The sequence below is a fragment of the Furipterus horrens genome, unplaced genomic scaffold, assembly GCF_987537825.1.
Source record: "Furipterus horrens unplaced genomic scaffold, mFurHor1.1.pri manual_scaffold_1, whole genome shotgun sequence".
Lineage (NCBI taxonomy): Eukaryota > Metazoa > Chordata > Mammalia > Chiroptera > Furipteridae > Furipterus > Furipterus horrens.
In genome coordinates, this window is record NW_028327171.1 from 40897668 (window position 1) to 40913946 (window position 16279).

The 16279-nt window shown below is 34.5% G+C and overlaps 1 protein-coding gene across 1 annotated transcript in view; it reads left to right on the forward strand.

Annotated features, from left to right (window-relative positions):
• Positions 1–16279, forward strand: part of PIK3CA (phosphatidylinositol-4,5-bisphosphate 3-kinase catalytic subunit alpha) — an 87440-nt gene that overhangs the window by 50663 nt on the left and 20498 nt on the right. Inside the window, exons 2-9 of the mRNA XM_090274098.1 lie at positions 6429–6856; positions 7390–7599; positions 8859–9109; positions 10625–10870; positions 11770–11855; positions 14985–15090; positions 15602–15754; positions 16123–16257. Coding sequence (XP_090130224.1) covers positions 6505–6856; positions 7390–7599; positions 8859–9109; positions 10625–10870; positions 11770–11855; positions 14985–15090; positions 15602–15754; positions 16123–16257 — 1539 coding nt within the window. The 5' untranslated portion in view covers positions 6429–6504. The remainder of the gene's footprint in view (positions 1–6428; positions 6857–7389; positions 7600–8858; positions 9110–10624; positions 10871–11769; positions 11856–14984; positions 15091–15601; positions 15755–16122; positions 16258–16279) is intronic.

Sequence of the window (16279 nt, forward strand, 5' to 3'; positions counted from 1 at the left end):
CGGGGAGAGAGGGGAGGGAGGAGTGGAGACTCCCGGGCACCCTCTCAGGCCTGCAGGAGTCACCCTCTCAGGCCTGTAGGAGTCCCCTCAAACTGAAGCTTCTTAATGTGGATTCTGCCCACCCTTGTGGGCCCTGCCTGCCTGTCACACTCCTTACCTATTCCTGTGCACTTCAGACTCCAGTAATAAAGAACAACTTGTATTGCTGGTAACAGGCTACGTTCTTTCATGGTCTGTAACTTTGCACACATACTCACTTATCAATCTAAAACACCCTCCTCATCTAGCTCTCCCATGTTCAAGCCACCACTTCTCTGCAAAATCCCTACTGATCTACAATATTTTACTTAAATTTTAGCTCTCTGATGCCTTCCCTAACCTCCTTAGGCAATTAGAGATTTCTTGTGACTTTTTCAAAGTTTGTTTTGTCTTATAACAGTTTTCCTTGTTAAAGTTGTTCTTGTGTTTTGTCTTTCCCCAATAAACTGAGTCCTTCAACAACCAATGGGACAGCATCTTATTTACCTTTGTTTTCATAGCATATTTGTCCTAGAGCCTAACACAAGAAGATATTTCTCCAAAAACATGGGGTTGGGGGGGCTACATATAGCAAGGGATTCCTCACACCTAAGCTACAGATAGCTGTGCCATTTAAATAGGAATATTAGGAGCCTGAGGAACTAGAAGCAGCTGCAAAAGTATCAGCATCTGAGCCACTCACTACTATTCTAGACTTGTCAGTGAGCATTGCACTACCAGTGCTCCCTTCAAGTTTCAGTTCTTGAAGTTGGTACAGCTTTATGAAGCTTCTTATTTATTTGCCTTTCTCGGTAGAAGAATCCAGACCTTTTTTTCCCATTGCTATCTGGTACCAGTCCTGGATAATTTATAATAGCTTGAAAAGATAATATAGATATACTTTACATCTTTATTAATAGAATATTTAACATTTTTGGGTGCTTACTAGACAAATCTTTTTGCTTACATGTTTTTCATATATCATCTTGTCTAATACAACAGTCTGACAAAGTATATATCATTATCCCAGTTTAACAATGGGAGGGGAGATTAGATTCAGTGAGATGAATTAAACTTCTCAGGGCCACACAACTACTAATTGAGGCAGCCAAAAATTGAATTCAGTGTAATTTTAGAGCCCATTAAGTCTTATTCACCACCAGTGAGTGCTACCCGGCCATAACTGAAGCCCAAATAGTAGCATACACTTTGAAATCACCTAAACATACCCTGGCTGGTGTGGCTTAACAGACTGAACTCCAACCTGCAAACCTAAAGGTCGCCGGTTCAATTCCCAGTCAGGGCACATGCCTGGGTTGCAGGCCAGGTTGGGCCAGGTCCCCACCTGGGGACATGTGAGAGGCAACCTGTAACTGTTTCTCTCACATAATGACGTTTCTCTCCCTCTCTGTCTCCCTCCCTTCCCCTATCTCAAAAATAAATAAAATCTTTTTTAAAAAAGGAATCACCTAAATATAAGTTCAAAATCCGTATCTGGTGGTGAATAACTTCACTTTTCTAACCTTCAGTTTCCCCATATGTGAAATAGCAATACCTGTCCTAAAAGGGTTATTGCCTAACTAAGTGCATTATGTGTACTAAATAGTAAATGTCAGCTCCTTTTGCCTTTTCTACACTTCTGTTCATGTGAATGAGGTAATGGTTTGTACAGAATAAGGCCTGGCATAAGAACACAGATAAGCATCCTCTCTCTTCTGTGTAGGAATACCATAATGTAAACCAGTGCCTGCCTTCCAAAATCTCCAGTGTTTTATGGCTATGATCACATTTATACTCTTATGAGAAGAGTGTATCTTGAGTTCTTCATGGTTGTTAATTGCCCATAAATATATGATAGTATAATAAAGATTGGAATCAGTGATATATCAACTGTACTAGACTTCTCTTTTGCTCATTCTTAGGTAATATGAGACTCTAGAGGGTTATTACTTATTCTGTAAAATAATTGCTTCCATGATTCCATAACATAGACCTGTTAGCGCCATTCAGCAAGGAAAACTATAAACACAGCTGCTGTTTTGGTGTGGCTTGTGGTTTGGTTTGGTTTTTATTTGAACTTTTTTAGGCAGGCAGATCATCATTTAAAAGTAGTCATTTGGCATTTTCCCTTGCATTCCTCAGGTTTTTTTTTTTTTTGTATGTTTTAAAAAGCTTAGCCTAAGTCACTTCTAAAATTATACCCACAGATTGATCCATCTGGTTTTTTTACTAGTCAGTGAATTTTCTTTTAAAAATATAGGACACAGGGACTTCCGGCCAAGATGGAGGCGTAGACAGACACACTGCGTCTCCCTCCACAACTAAGAAGGAATACAGCTACCTCAAAACTAGAAACAACCAGAATTTCCAGAAAATCAAACTACATGGAAGTCCAGCAAAGAAAGACATAAAGAAGAAATACTCATCCAGACAGGTAGGAGGGGCGGAGCTGGGGCAGAGAGGACACGGTGTGGTGGTGGCAGCGACAGCAGCAGCGGTGGCGGGCCGGCGGAAAGTGCAGTCACACATTTTAAAAAGTCAGGAGGGACATTTGGGGAGCATTCCCAGCTCCTCACCGGACCTCGCAGCTCACAGTCCCAGCACCAGGGAAAAATCAAGCCTCTTTGCTTCTAATTGTGCAGACCAGTAGGTGTTGGGGTGGAGGCAGAAACTACTGGTCTCAGCAGAGTCTGCTTGTTTAAAGGGCCCCCACAGTCCTAGAACATTCACAGACCCACCCACTCTGGGAACGACGGCCAGGGCAGCAGCTAGAGGGACACCAGCCTGGTGTGGAAGTGGGAGAGATGCCTGGAAAAGGGGCGAGTGCTGGGCAAGTGGCATTGTTCCCTCTCGGACCTCTCCCCCACATACAGCGACACAATGTGGTGAAACAGGTCTCCCTGTACTGAGGAATCCCTAAGGCTCCGCCCCTTACAACATAGTAGGAGCAACAGCTCTACTGGGGACACAGAGGCAAACAAACACAGGAGCCTGTCAGAATGAGGAGACAGAGAAGTATGGCCCAAAAGGGGAAACAGATCAAGGTTCCAATGGGAGAACTAAGCGACAAGGAGCTAGCCAACCTAACAGATGAGGAGATAGACAACCTAACAGATGAAGAGTTCAAAACACTGGTGATAAAGATGCTCACGGGCTTGACAGATATGCCTGAGTATGGCAAATACATAAGAGAAGAAGTGAAGGCTATGCTAAATGAAACGAAGGAAAGTCCACACAAAAGCAATGGTAAAGGGAAGGAAACTGGGGTTCAAATCAATGATTTGGAACATAAGGAAGAAAAGAACAGTCAACCAGTGCAGGATGAGGAAGCAAGAATTGAAAAAAATGAGGAAAACTTCCCAAATTTTGTGAAGGAGATGGACATATAGGTCCGGGAAGCACGGAGGGTCCCAGGCAAGCTGGACCTGGAGGGGACCACACCAGGACGCATCATGATTGAGATGCCAAAGGTGAAAGATAGAGAGTCCTGGAGGCAGCAAGGGAGAGGCGGAGAGTTGCCTACAGGGGGCTGCCTATAGGACTATCAGCTGATTTCTCAGGGGACACTTTGCAGGCAGGAAGGGACTGGCAAACAGAATTCAATGTGATGAAAGGCAACCTGCAACCAGGACTACTCTATTCAGCAAGGCTATCACTTGGAATGGAAGGGCAGATGAAGTGCTTCCCAGACAAGGTGAAGCTGAAGGAGCTCATCATCACCAAGCCATTATTATATGAAATGTCAAAGGGACTTAAGAAAAAGAAGATCAAAACTATGAACACTGAAATGACAATAAACTCACAACTATCAACAACTGAATCTAAAAAATAGAAACAAAATCCAACTAAGCAAACCAGAATAGGAACAGGATCATTTGGAGGGTTATCAGATGGAAGGGGGGTGGGGGAGAAATGGGGAAAGGGTGCAGCGACTGAGAAGCATAATTGGTTGGTACAAAATAGACAGGGGGAAGTTAAGAATAATATAGGAAAGGGTGAAGCCAAAGAACTTATATGCATGACCCATGGACATGAACTAACAGGGTTGGGATTGCTGGAGGGAAGCGGGGTACTGGGCAGAGGGGAGCAAAGGGGTAAAAAATTGGGACTACTGTAACAACAAAATCAATAAAATATACTTAAAAATATATATATATTATATATATATATATATATATATGAAACAGGCCCTGGCTGGTGTGGCTTAGTAGATTGAGCACCAGCCTGCAAACCAAATGGTTGCTGGTTCAATTCCCAATCAGGCCACATGACTGAGTTGCAGGCCAGGTCACCAGTTGAGGGTGCTCAAGAGGCAACCACACATTCTCCCTCTCTTTTTTCCTCCCTTCTCCTCTCTCTAAAAGTAAGTAAATAAAATCTTTAATAAATTAAGTATAGAAAAAAGGAAAACTATATTTTATATCCTATAACTTTAGTGGATCTCTTATATTTTGAATAAAAATATTTTTAATTATTAAAAACACATACAATGTACAGATGATGTGTTGTAGGATTGTGGACCTGAAACCTGTATAGTTTTGTTGCCCAATGTTACCCCAATAAATTCAATAAAAAGGAAGAAATAATAATAATTTTATTCTAATTGTCTTCCAATTTCTATATTTCCAGAGGTGGGGGTGAAGGTTGAAATTTCTGCTTTTCTACTCCTCACTTCTTTCATATGTGAAAGCTCTGAAGCATACCATAAACACTTGTTTGCAGCTAAGAACTGGTGCAGAGAAAAGCTGCTGAAAGTAGACCCTGTTGCTCTCTCTAGGCCACACTGGCTGTGTGTGAGGTGACGAATGGATTGTAGGAGCAAAGCTAGTTGCAGGGAGACCATTCCAGTCAGGAAATAGTAGTGGCCTGACCCAAGGTACTAAAAGTGATAGTGAAGGGGTGTAGACAGATTTAGGAGATAGAATTAACGGAATTTGTTGATGGATTAGATGTTGATGGGTAGTGACATAGAGGAGTCAGAGACCTCTTTTTGGGTTTGCTCAATCCCTGCTTGTCCTTAAAAAATTCAGTTTATATGTTACCTCCTGTGGAAGACTTCTGTTGAGTTGGGTGACAACTATGAGCTTTTATAGAATCTGGCACTTCTCCATGAGAGCATTTTTTTCTGTTTTATACCTATCAGTTTAATTACCCCCCACCCAACATACACATAATCTTCACACTCTTAACTTTGTCTTACGAGGGCCAGGGCCGTGCGTCTTATCATGATATTCCCAGCATCTAACATGTTTCTAGGGACAGCACCAATACATTTTTTGTGAATAAACAGTGTCATTTATAGCTATTGTCCACAGTGCCTGGTAGAGGATCAAATATAGTACGTTATCTGGGCCTTTTGGTTCATTTCTCTAGCTTAATTTTTATTTCTTTTTCATTTTTTTAATGTCTCTCATTTTGCCTTTTTTGTACCTTTACAGTTTAGCTTACTGAATAAAAGAAAACATAAATATAAACAACAAGAAATAAATTTATGCTTTGTGGGTTTTGACAGTATCTTCCAAAAGAACTCCCAAGATTGTTGATATCTAAAAACTGAAGGCTTCCAATCATAATACTAATTAATATTTCTAAAAATGTATTACAAGTGCTTAACACAGTTGTTTGGGACATTTACTGACAAAGAGTCAGTGGATCCCCTTTATGTGCAGCTCATTTCAATCAGAACTATTAGGACTAGGTTATTTGATAAAGTGGATAGATCATTGTAAATTTATCTTAATCTCAAGGAAAGTGCATTGATGAAACTATATTACAGTAACTATATTCCTAACTTAACACTTTAAAAGCAGTATGGTCCAAGATATCACTTAGATAATAATCAATAAACAAAAGGAAATTACAAAAATTGATTGATTTAAGAAAGAATAAAAGATTAAGCCATGTAATTTCTCATTACCACAGGGTGGAGGTAGGGTAGAAAAAGGAGAAGACTTGACTTCTCTAGCCTTTACTCATCTTTAAAACAAGAACAGTTGACCCATGATAAAGGATCCTTTCCAGACCATATTCTGCTCAATAAAAGAAGAAAATGAGAGAGGTGATATGCATTGGAAATTTTGGTTCCAATTGCAACTTAATATTCATTCTTCCCATAGCCTCAGCTCTGTCTTGGTAAGACCTGAATATTAAAAATTCATTCAAATAAAAGTTTTTACTAAATGTCTTTATTAAATATAATTAAATAGAAGTGATTTTTCTAATTTCTGCTTTGCAATCAGTTCTTTCAACCTAACTTGGAGCAATTCCATCAACATATTTAAGATGACTTATTATTACTTATCCTAATTAATTCAAACTACAGAAAATGAGTTTTTTACGTTTAATAATGCCATAAATCTGTTACTGTAGTTGTTTCTCTTTTAACATATGTTTTCCCTTCTTTGGTTTAGATTTCTGCTTTGGGACAGCAACACATCTAATTCCTTAAAGTAGTTTTATATGTAAAACTTGTAAAGGATTGGAACAATGCCTCCAAGACCATCATCAGGTGAACTGTGGGGCATCCACTTGATGCCCCCAAGAATCCTAGTAGAATGTTTACTACCAAATGGAATGATAGTGACTTTAGAATGCCTCCGTGAGGCTACGTTAATAACTATAAAGCATGAACTATTTAAAGAAGCAAGAAAGTACCCTCTCCATCAACTTCTTCAAGATGAATCTTCTTACATTTTCGTAAGTGTCACCCAAGAAGCAGAAAGGGAAGAATTTTTTGATGAAACAAGACGACTTTGTGATCTTCGGCTCTTTCAACCCTTTTTAAAAGTAATTGAGCCAGTAGGCAACCGTGAAGAAAAGATCCTCAATCGAGAAATTGGTATGATATAATTTTTAACTAAATGTCATTGCCATGCTATTCTAAATACAAATAACTATGAAATTTTATTTTCTCATCACTGAAATATTTGTGTTTAAAAAAAATTAATTACCTTTGTAATCTTAAATAAATAGATTATGAAATCAAAATAGTTACACATCTAAATACTTTTTGACTGTTGAGTTAAAGAACTATTTTTAATACCTTGGTGTTTTTCTGTGAAGTTTCTTTAAGAAGTATCATTTCTATGGTTGACTTAGATTTGTTATATTCCAGTTTTATTTTATTATTCTTTAAAGAATAATTGATAATGGATATTTGGTGCCTTTGCTCCAAATTGCTATGTGTAATGTATTTTATTTAAAATATTTGAGACCTTATCAACTCTTACCATATATATTCATAAAAAAATTTTTAAACCCAGAGAAACTTCTTTACTGTGATCTTCCAAATCTACCAAGTTTTCTATTTATAAGAAACATGTTTATACTATGTATTTAATAGAATATTATATTCTTTATATAATTTTTAAGGCTTTGCTATCGGCATGCCAGTGTGTGAATTTGATATGGTTAAAGATCCAGAAGTACAGGACTTCCGAAGAAATATTCTGAATGTTTGTAAAGAAGCTGTGGATCTTAGAGATCTTAATTCACCTCATAGTAGAGCAATGTATGTCTATCCTCCAAATGTAGAATCTTCACCAGAACTGCCAAAGCACATATACAATAAATTAGATAAAGGTAAGAAAATTTGCAGTCTACCATAGTTGGTTACTGTAGTAAAGCTTCTCTATCTGTGCCTATATTTTTAAACCATCTTTGTTATCCCAGTTAGATGATAACCTTCTTGAAGTCAGATACTGCTTATACTGACGAGATAGTTGAGTGCCAAGTACACTCAATAAATATTTATTAATTAAATGAATTGTGTGCATATGGTGTTGATCCCTTGGTGAATTGTTTATCTCAGAATAACTTTGAGTTTGAAATTCACTGCTGTAGAATTACAGCTGATTTTCTTCTTACAAGTAAAAACAAGTATAAATAGAAACATTTTATGAAATTTTAGAAAAACTTTTGTCATATAAAGAAAAATAAATTTCTTAATGTTAAATGCAGTAATTAAATCTGATCATAATGAGGTTGACTTTTGACACTTAATATATCAATTTCTAGAATTAAGTGAATATGAAAATATATAAACTAATGTTTCTGAAGTGAAAATATATCAAATAAATATCTGTATTTTTCAAGATAACAAAGTGAAGATTTTAATTTGAAGTTATAGAATAGGTTTACTCACACACTATTAAGTATAAAGTTCTATTGGAATAAGTATTACTATTTCACCCATATTATTCAAAGTAGTTTAATACAATAAAACATAGTTATTTGAAATTCTTTTCTATTCTAGCATACTTTTAAAAATGGAACACTTTTCATTTTTCCCCAACATTCTTTATGAAAAATTTCCAGCATTACTAGATAGTTGGGAGAATTATACTGTGAATACCTAGACCATTTTGACTGTTTTGATCTTATCATTTTATCATGTTTTTGTCCCTTGGCTTAATTGACCTTAAAAGAAAAATATAAGAAAGTCCATCTTATTTTCCCTCCTCCCCCATCTTTCTTCTCATTCTAATTTAGCGTCTTCCTCTAAGTCTCCACAATTTTTTCCCATAGTTAACAAAAACTCTTCCACTTTTGAACCTTTGGTACACCGTCATGAGACACTCTTCACGAAGGTTGTATCCATGAAGTATTCTGTGCAGTTTAGAATGGAATTATATTGGTCTCAGTTACTTGTGACCCAGTAGAGATTTTGGCATGGTCAGGTAGCCCTATTAGATTTGAAGATTTACTTTTATTTAATTAATTTGATTACAAGTTATTTATGATTATGGTTAGAGTAATGGTAGTTCATACTTTTTAAAATTTGTCTCTTGAAAAATGAAGTATATGTGGTCATTGTATCTAATAATGTTTTCTTCTTATAGGGCAAATAATTGTGGTGATTTGGGTAATAGTTTCTCCAAATAATGACAAACAGAAGTATACTCTGAAAATCAACCATGACTGTGTACCAGAACAAGTAATTGCTGAAGCAATCAGGAAAAAAACGCGAAGTATGTTGCTATCATCTGAACAACTAAAACTTTGTGTTTTAGAATATCAGGGCAAATATATTTTAAAAGTGTGTGGATGTGATGAATACTTCCTAGAAAAATATCCTCTGAGTCAATATAAGGTGAGTAACAAGTTTGAAAACATTAATTTTAAATTTAGAAAATAATTGCATTACTTTTAGAACATACTTTCTGAAAAATAATATTAAATAACATTCATAAATTTATATTTTTATACAATAATTACTTAATCTGAGAAATTGATGACAAATTTAATTTGAAAGAGCAGATGCTATTCTTCCTTTAAATTTTATGTAATGAATATTTGTGTATCTGACAGTATATGTGTGGGTAAGTTGATTAATATTTTTGCAATTTTAACAATAGTTATATAATTATTCAGATACAGACATTTGATTTGGTGACTGTTTAATTGTTCTATGAGGTAAGATACAGTGTTTCAGGTATTCTACATGCAAAAAGTGCATCATGTGCTTTTTAGATAGCTCCAGTTCTATAGTGGAAATATTTTTATTGGCCAGTAGAAATTTTAAATAATATGAAATTTTCACATAAGGCTATCCATATGCCTTTCTTTTTTTAAAAAAAGAGGTTTATTATATTTGAATATGCAGTGTAAGCAATAACATATATGTTCCCCTTGTCAAAAAGACAAGCAAACATAAAAACATGTGGCAGTTACACTATTAACAAAATATTGGGTATTTCATAGTGTTTATCTCCCCCTGGGCAATGGCACTAACAGTAATTAAACATTTCCAAAAACAATCCATGATTTGCTGTTAATTAAAATATACTATTACTATTACCCTACTCTATTTCTGTTCATTAAATAAATACCTATGAGAACCAACCATACTTGTACCAAGCATATGCTAAGTACTGATTTATAAGACCAAGCAAGACATGGTCTGGCCTTCAGATGGCTTACAGTGTAGTAGATATATGGTAAAAAAAAATTGGCTATTATAATATGTATACAGTAGCATTTACACTGAACTACCACTTCATAGTTCAAACCAATGTGTTTTAATATATTTTAAAAATATATCCTATATTTTTATCAGTCTCTTCTCATTGTTGTTTTTTTTTTTTTGGTTTTGTTTTAATATTTAACAAAACAAATGTTTCTCAAGAAATATTGTGACAGAAGAGCAAGGGGACAGCAACCCTTGTTTTGGACATCAATATGTCTTAATAGATAAAATGATAGAAGCTCACTAAATGATGTTGCTTTTCCTTTAACAAGTTCAGTGTTTTCATAATGAGTGTAGCCTATGATTCTTGTTTTCCTTTTTTTTTCTTTTTTTCCCTCACAGTTAAGGGTAGAATTATAGTGTCAAAAGCTGAGTTTCTTTTTGGTATTTTTTTTCTTTTATACAATTTATATTTCAATAGGGGCTTGATTGATCCTGCGCAATAGCCTAACTCCCAAATGTTAGTATTTTAAATGTTAAATATAGCAACTGCTAAGAAATGTAGTCTATAAGGTTTGATTTTTTAATCACCTTTGCATATTTGTGTGTAAATTCTCTCATAATACTCTTACATGTTGCTTTGAAAATAAAAAACCTTATTAAAATATGGCTTCCCCCTTCTCCCTTAATCCTTCACAGTATATAAGAAGCTGTATAATGCTTGGGAGAATGCCCAATTTGATGCTGATGGCTAAGGAAAGCCTTTACTCTCAACTGCCAATGGACTCTTTTACAATGCCATCTTATTCCAGACGCATCTCCACCGCTACACCATATATGAATGGAGAAACTTCTACAAAATCCCTTTGGGTTATAAATAGTGCAGTCAGAATAAAAATTCTTTGTGCAACCTATGTAAATGTAAATATTCGAGACATTGACAAGGTAAAGCCATTTGATGCTTATTCTCTGATATAAATTACTTTATATAAATTTTTTGTTGAACTAAATAATTATCTGTTGACCTGCAGTATGTTTTCAGATGGCTAGAAAACCACCTGTTGACCTCAGCTATTACACAGTTTAGTATCCGTTGTCTGTAATTCTAATATCCCTAATTCTAACATTCTAATAGTTCTAATGTTTATAATTCTAACTTCTAAAACCAAAAGTTTACAGAATTTATTTTGCAGCAAAACCTGACCCAACCTGAAGAAAAGTTTTTTAGTATTTTTATTTATCCCACTACTATAAGTATTCTGTGTTTTGTTGCAGAAATAGTAATATATTTATGGTGTTCTAACTTCTAATAGTATTAAGTAATGTTTAGTATATGTACCAATTTTCTAAAATATGAAAAACTCTGAATCCCATACCTGTCCTAAAGGTGGGCCTGTATTGATTTTTACTAGCCTGATGTTCCCCTGAAAACTGCAACAAACCTTGGTGGAGAATCTGCATCAGTATTAACTTATACATGTGAAGAAAAGGAGAACCGAAAAGCTATATCTGAACAGAAATTTCTAATAAATTCTCTTGATTCCTATTGGTTATACTATTTTGATATTATTTAATGTTGGTTCTATCTAGTATGTATAGTGTGGGACAAAAGTAGGTTTACAGTTGTGAATATGCAAAACAATTTATTCTTGTATTATTATTTACTAATTATTGTATTATTTTCCACTCATACAATTATAAACATAAATTTGCCCACCCTGTATGTGTGCATGTGTATATTCTATATATATATATATATATATATGTGTGTGTGTGTGTGTGTGTGTGTTTGCATACACATACTATTTTCTTTTCTTCCTTTTTTTTTTTTTTTTCTTTTTTAGATTTATGTTCGAACAGGTATCTACCATGGCGGAGAACCCTTGTGTGATAATGTGAACACTCAAAGAGTACCTTGTTCCAATCCCAGGTAAGGAAATATATGGATTTCTATCTTCAAAAGTCATATTAGTGTTTAGCAATGTAATCAATAAAAGTAGTATAGTTTACATCATTAGTTTTATACAAGTCATATAAAGAACCATTGTTTACATAAGGACTTTCTGTCAAATTACAGGATCACTTTACTGATTCTGTGTAAAATTTTATCTGTAGGGTTTTTCTAATTCTCTGTTCCCATTGTATCGAAGAGAGAACAAACTGTGGTTACAGTTTTGTACTGATAACTGCCCCACATTTGATTCATAAAGCTTGCATTTTTGTTCTGTTCTTATCTCCATTATCATGTACACTGAGAACTGAGAGTTGGCAAACACGTCCAGAACCAGACCACTCTGAGGCTATTTTCTGCACATTACTCCCAAGATAAATACGACATTCAAATGAATCAATTATGAAGGAGGAGGGAGAGTTCTTGGGAACATTTTAAATTGTCACTGCCTAGATATAATGATGAAATTGAAGGAGGTATAATCCAACAGCTTGCTATCCCGCCATTTCTTTGCCTCTCTGTATAGAATCATTTGGGATAAGAGTCTACCCCTAAATATAACAGTAATATTTTAAGAGAAATAAAATTGATATTAAAGATTAAAGAGGGATTTTGTAAAGTAGCAATGGATCTAACTAGTGAATCATCCAGAAGTAAATTTCATAATGAATTTAGACTGAATTCTAGGAGATTCGAAAAAAGTTTTGATCTTGTAATTAATTTGGTAGATGTGGCCACGGTTCTAGAGTTTAGGTAAAGTTCAAAGAGATAGTAGTAACCTTCTCTCCCTGGAGGAAGGGAAATAGTTTCTCCCCCTACTTGAATCATTAGGTCAGAAAGTATGTCATTCAGATTGAAACTTATGCTGTGGCAACAAACAACCACAAGATTTAAAAAAAAATTTTTTTAGAACAACAAAACTTTTATTTCCCACTCCTTCTGCATGCCTGTCACAGGTTGAGTGGTGTGGTTGTGCAAGGAACAACAAAATAGTATTTGAGTAAAGAATAGGCAAAATTTTTCCAAATTTGATGAAAACTATAAAACCAACAATCTGAAGAGTTCAACAAGCCCCAAGCAAAAACCCCAAATGATACTGGGTAGATTTGTTCTTCTTGCTTCAAAACCAAAAAGTAAACTAGCTTTATAAAAGTGAAAGGTAAACTTATTTAATTATATAAGATTAAAATGTCAAAATTTTATTGAATTAAAGAAGCAATTTAAAAAGCACTTATATTTGATTATCTTTTTTTGAAGAATACTCAAGTCTAAAAGATAAAGTCCCTATGGTAGTAGTATAAATATTTAAGTAAACTTTTAAACATTTCTGTATTTACAAAAAAATAAGGATAAAAGAAAATGGAGCTATTAGGAAGAAAAGTAGATTTTAAAAATTCATACTGAGATTAAGTGATTGTTCCAAATCTGTATTACCCATATGCTAAATTACTTTATGATTTCTTCATAAATGTTACCAATTATCTCCCAAACTCAGATTCAATTTGAACTATGTCTATAAAACCATTGCCTAATAATAAGGAATGTATCTGGAATGTGTGTGTGTGTGTGTGTGTGTGTGTGTGTGTGTGTGTGTGTACTTGAGAAGAAGCAACATGTTTTATTCTCATAGTACTATAAACAACTGCATTCATAGGACATAAATCTCTTAAAAAGTGTGTAGAATATTTCCCATTAACTCTGAGCAAGTCTAAAAATTTAGAAGTAATTAAAAACAAAACAAAACCCTAGTTACATTTACTGTGGACTTATCAAATCCCATAGTATTTCTTCTCCGTGCATGTTGCTAAGTTCCCCCATTTTAAACATCTTCTCTATTTAAGTGGACCATATATATTTTTAACTTCATTCATAATCAAGCAAAGAGACTAGAATAAATAGAACTTATTATACTGATAAAGTTTTATACTTAGATTGGCTCATTAAAAATAGAATTTTTATACCACCTTGTTGTTAATTAAGTCTTGTTTTATTTATAATAAAAAATAGAGTAGAATTTTGAAGAATCCATTTGAAAAGTTTTCAAAATCACTATCTAGCACTTGAGCTTTTGCCATATACTAATTACTCCTCTAATTGATTTACTTCTGTTATCTCTTTTAATCTTCACAACAACTTTATGAGAGTAGGTACTATTAGTCACATTTCCAAGATGAGAACACAAAGTAAGGGTCACACATGTAATACAACATAAGAAACAAGATTCTACTGTAGGCAGTGTGACTTCAGAGTTTATACTCTTAACCATTGCTATAATCATTCTAAAAAAATAACAACTATGTATTTTACTTGGCTCTTCATATTTACTGTGTATCCCATTATATGAATATACCACAATTTATCTATTTTACCACTATATATTAAGATTGTTTGCAGTTGCACAGGCTAGTGTGGCTCAGTGGATTGAACACTGGCCTATGAACCAAAGGGTCTCAGGTTTGAGACCCAGTCAGGGCACATGCCTGGGTTGCGGGCCAGGGCCCCAGTTGGGGGAGCACGAGAGGCAACCACACATTGATGTTTTTCTCCCTCTCTTTCTCCCTCCCTTCCCCTCTCTCTAAAAATAAATAAATAAAATCTTAAAAAATAATTAAAAAATAAAATATTTTTTAAAAAGATTGCAGTTTTGGAATATCGTAAATAATATTAAGATTTATGCATAAATGTATTCATTTCTTTGATTTTATACAGAGAGGTGGAGCTGAGTCTTAAGTCACTTTTAGTAGATTATGCTTTCCACATTGGTTGTATAAATTACATCTTTGCTAGCAGTATATGAGATTTCCTGCTACTACACATTGTAAACACCCTTGGTATCATTGATCTTTATAGTTTTAGCCAACCTCTTGTATAGGGATAGCTCCATGACATTTTATTTTGCATTTCCTGAATGACAAATGATATTGACTACTTTTCCATGTTCATTGGCCATTTGGATATGATCTTGTGAAATGTCAGTTCCATTCAATCATGGTCCTGTTTTTCTGTTTTATTTATTTATTCTTTGATGGTTTGTAGGAGTCATATATATACTCTGGATAAACCCTTTTTTGGTAAATTCTTTTTTTTTTTTAATTTAATTTTTCATAGGTGGAATGAATGGCTGAATTACGATATATACATTCCTGATCTTCCTCGTGCTGCTCGGCTTTGCCTTTCCATTTGTTCTGTTAAAGGTCGAAAGGGTGCTAAAGAGGTAAAGTATTTTAGAAGAAACAATTATATTCACCCTTAGAAACTCTTACACTGCTTATTGAACTTTTATCAAGAAATGGATATTATTTTTATTTAAAATAAATAAATATTTAAATTTTTTAAATAAATAAATGTATCATAGAAGAATAGCTTGGGAGAGCTTCCAGAATTTATTTATGATGAGTGAGCATGTCCTGAAATCAGACTGATACAATTTTTTGAACATGCAAAGTGACTACACACAAATATATACATGCATATATGTCTTGCTTACTTCAGTTTATATTTCCTAATAATAATTAGAGAAAGACATGTAACTTTAAATGGGAAAAAGGAAAGAGACTTACTTATACTTTGAAAAAATTAATATGGCTTATTATAGATATTATTATGAAGATAGTTGTTGAATTCTGCTTCCTGGGGGGAAAAAAGTGCTTTGAAATGTGTCTTAATAATTTATTCCACAGAGTAGTGAATATTTTTCTGTTTTTTTGTTTGTTTGTTTTTTTAAGGAACACTGTCCATTGGCGTGGGGAAATATAAACTTGTTTGATTACACAGATACTTTAGTATCTGGAAAAATGGCTTTGAATCTTTGGCCAGTACCTCATGGATTAGAAGATTTGCTGAATCCTATTGGTGTTACTGGATCAAATCCAAATAAAGTAAGCTTTTTATTATTATAAATTAGAATTCTTTTTCTTTTTCTGCCACTTATTAGTTATATTATTCTGGGAAAGCTACTTTCTTTTTCTGAGATTTTATTAATTATTTTTTAGAGAGAGAGGGGAAGGGAGGGAGGAAGAGGGAGAGGAACATCGGTGTATTAGAGATATATCAATTGGCTGCCTCTGGCACACCCCAACTGGGAACCTTTCCTGCAACCCAGGCATGTTCCTGGACTGGGAATTGAACCAGCAACCTTTCTGTTCACAGGCCAGTACTCAATCCACTGTACCACAACAGCCAGGGCTTTTTCCTTTTTTTAACAGTCAAACACAATATATGTAATAACTTCTATTCCATCTCTTAGGAAACTCCATGCTTAGAGTTGGAGTTTGACTGGTTCAGCAGTGTGGTAAAGTTTCCAGATATGACAGTGATTGAAGAGCATGCCAATTGGTCTGTGTCCCGAGAAGCAGGATTTAGTTATTCCCATGCAGGACTGGTAAGGCAAATAACTTGAGTTG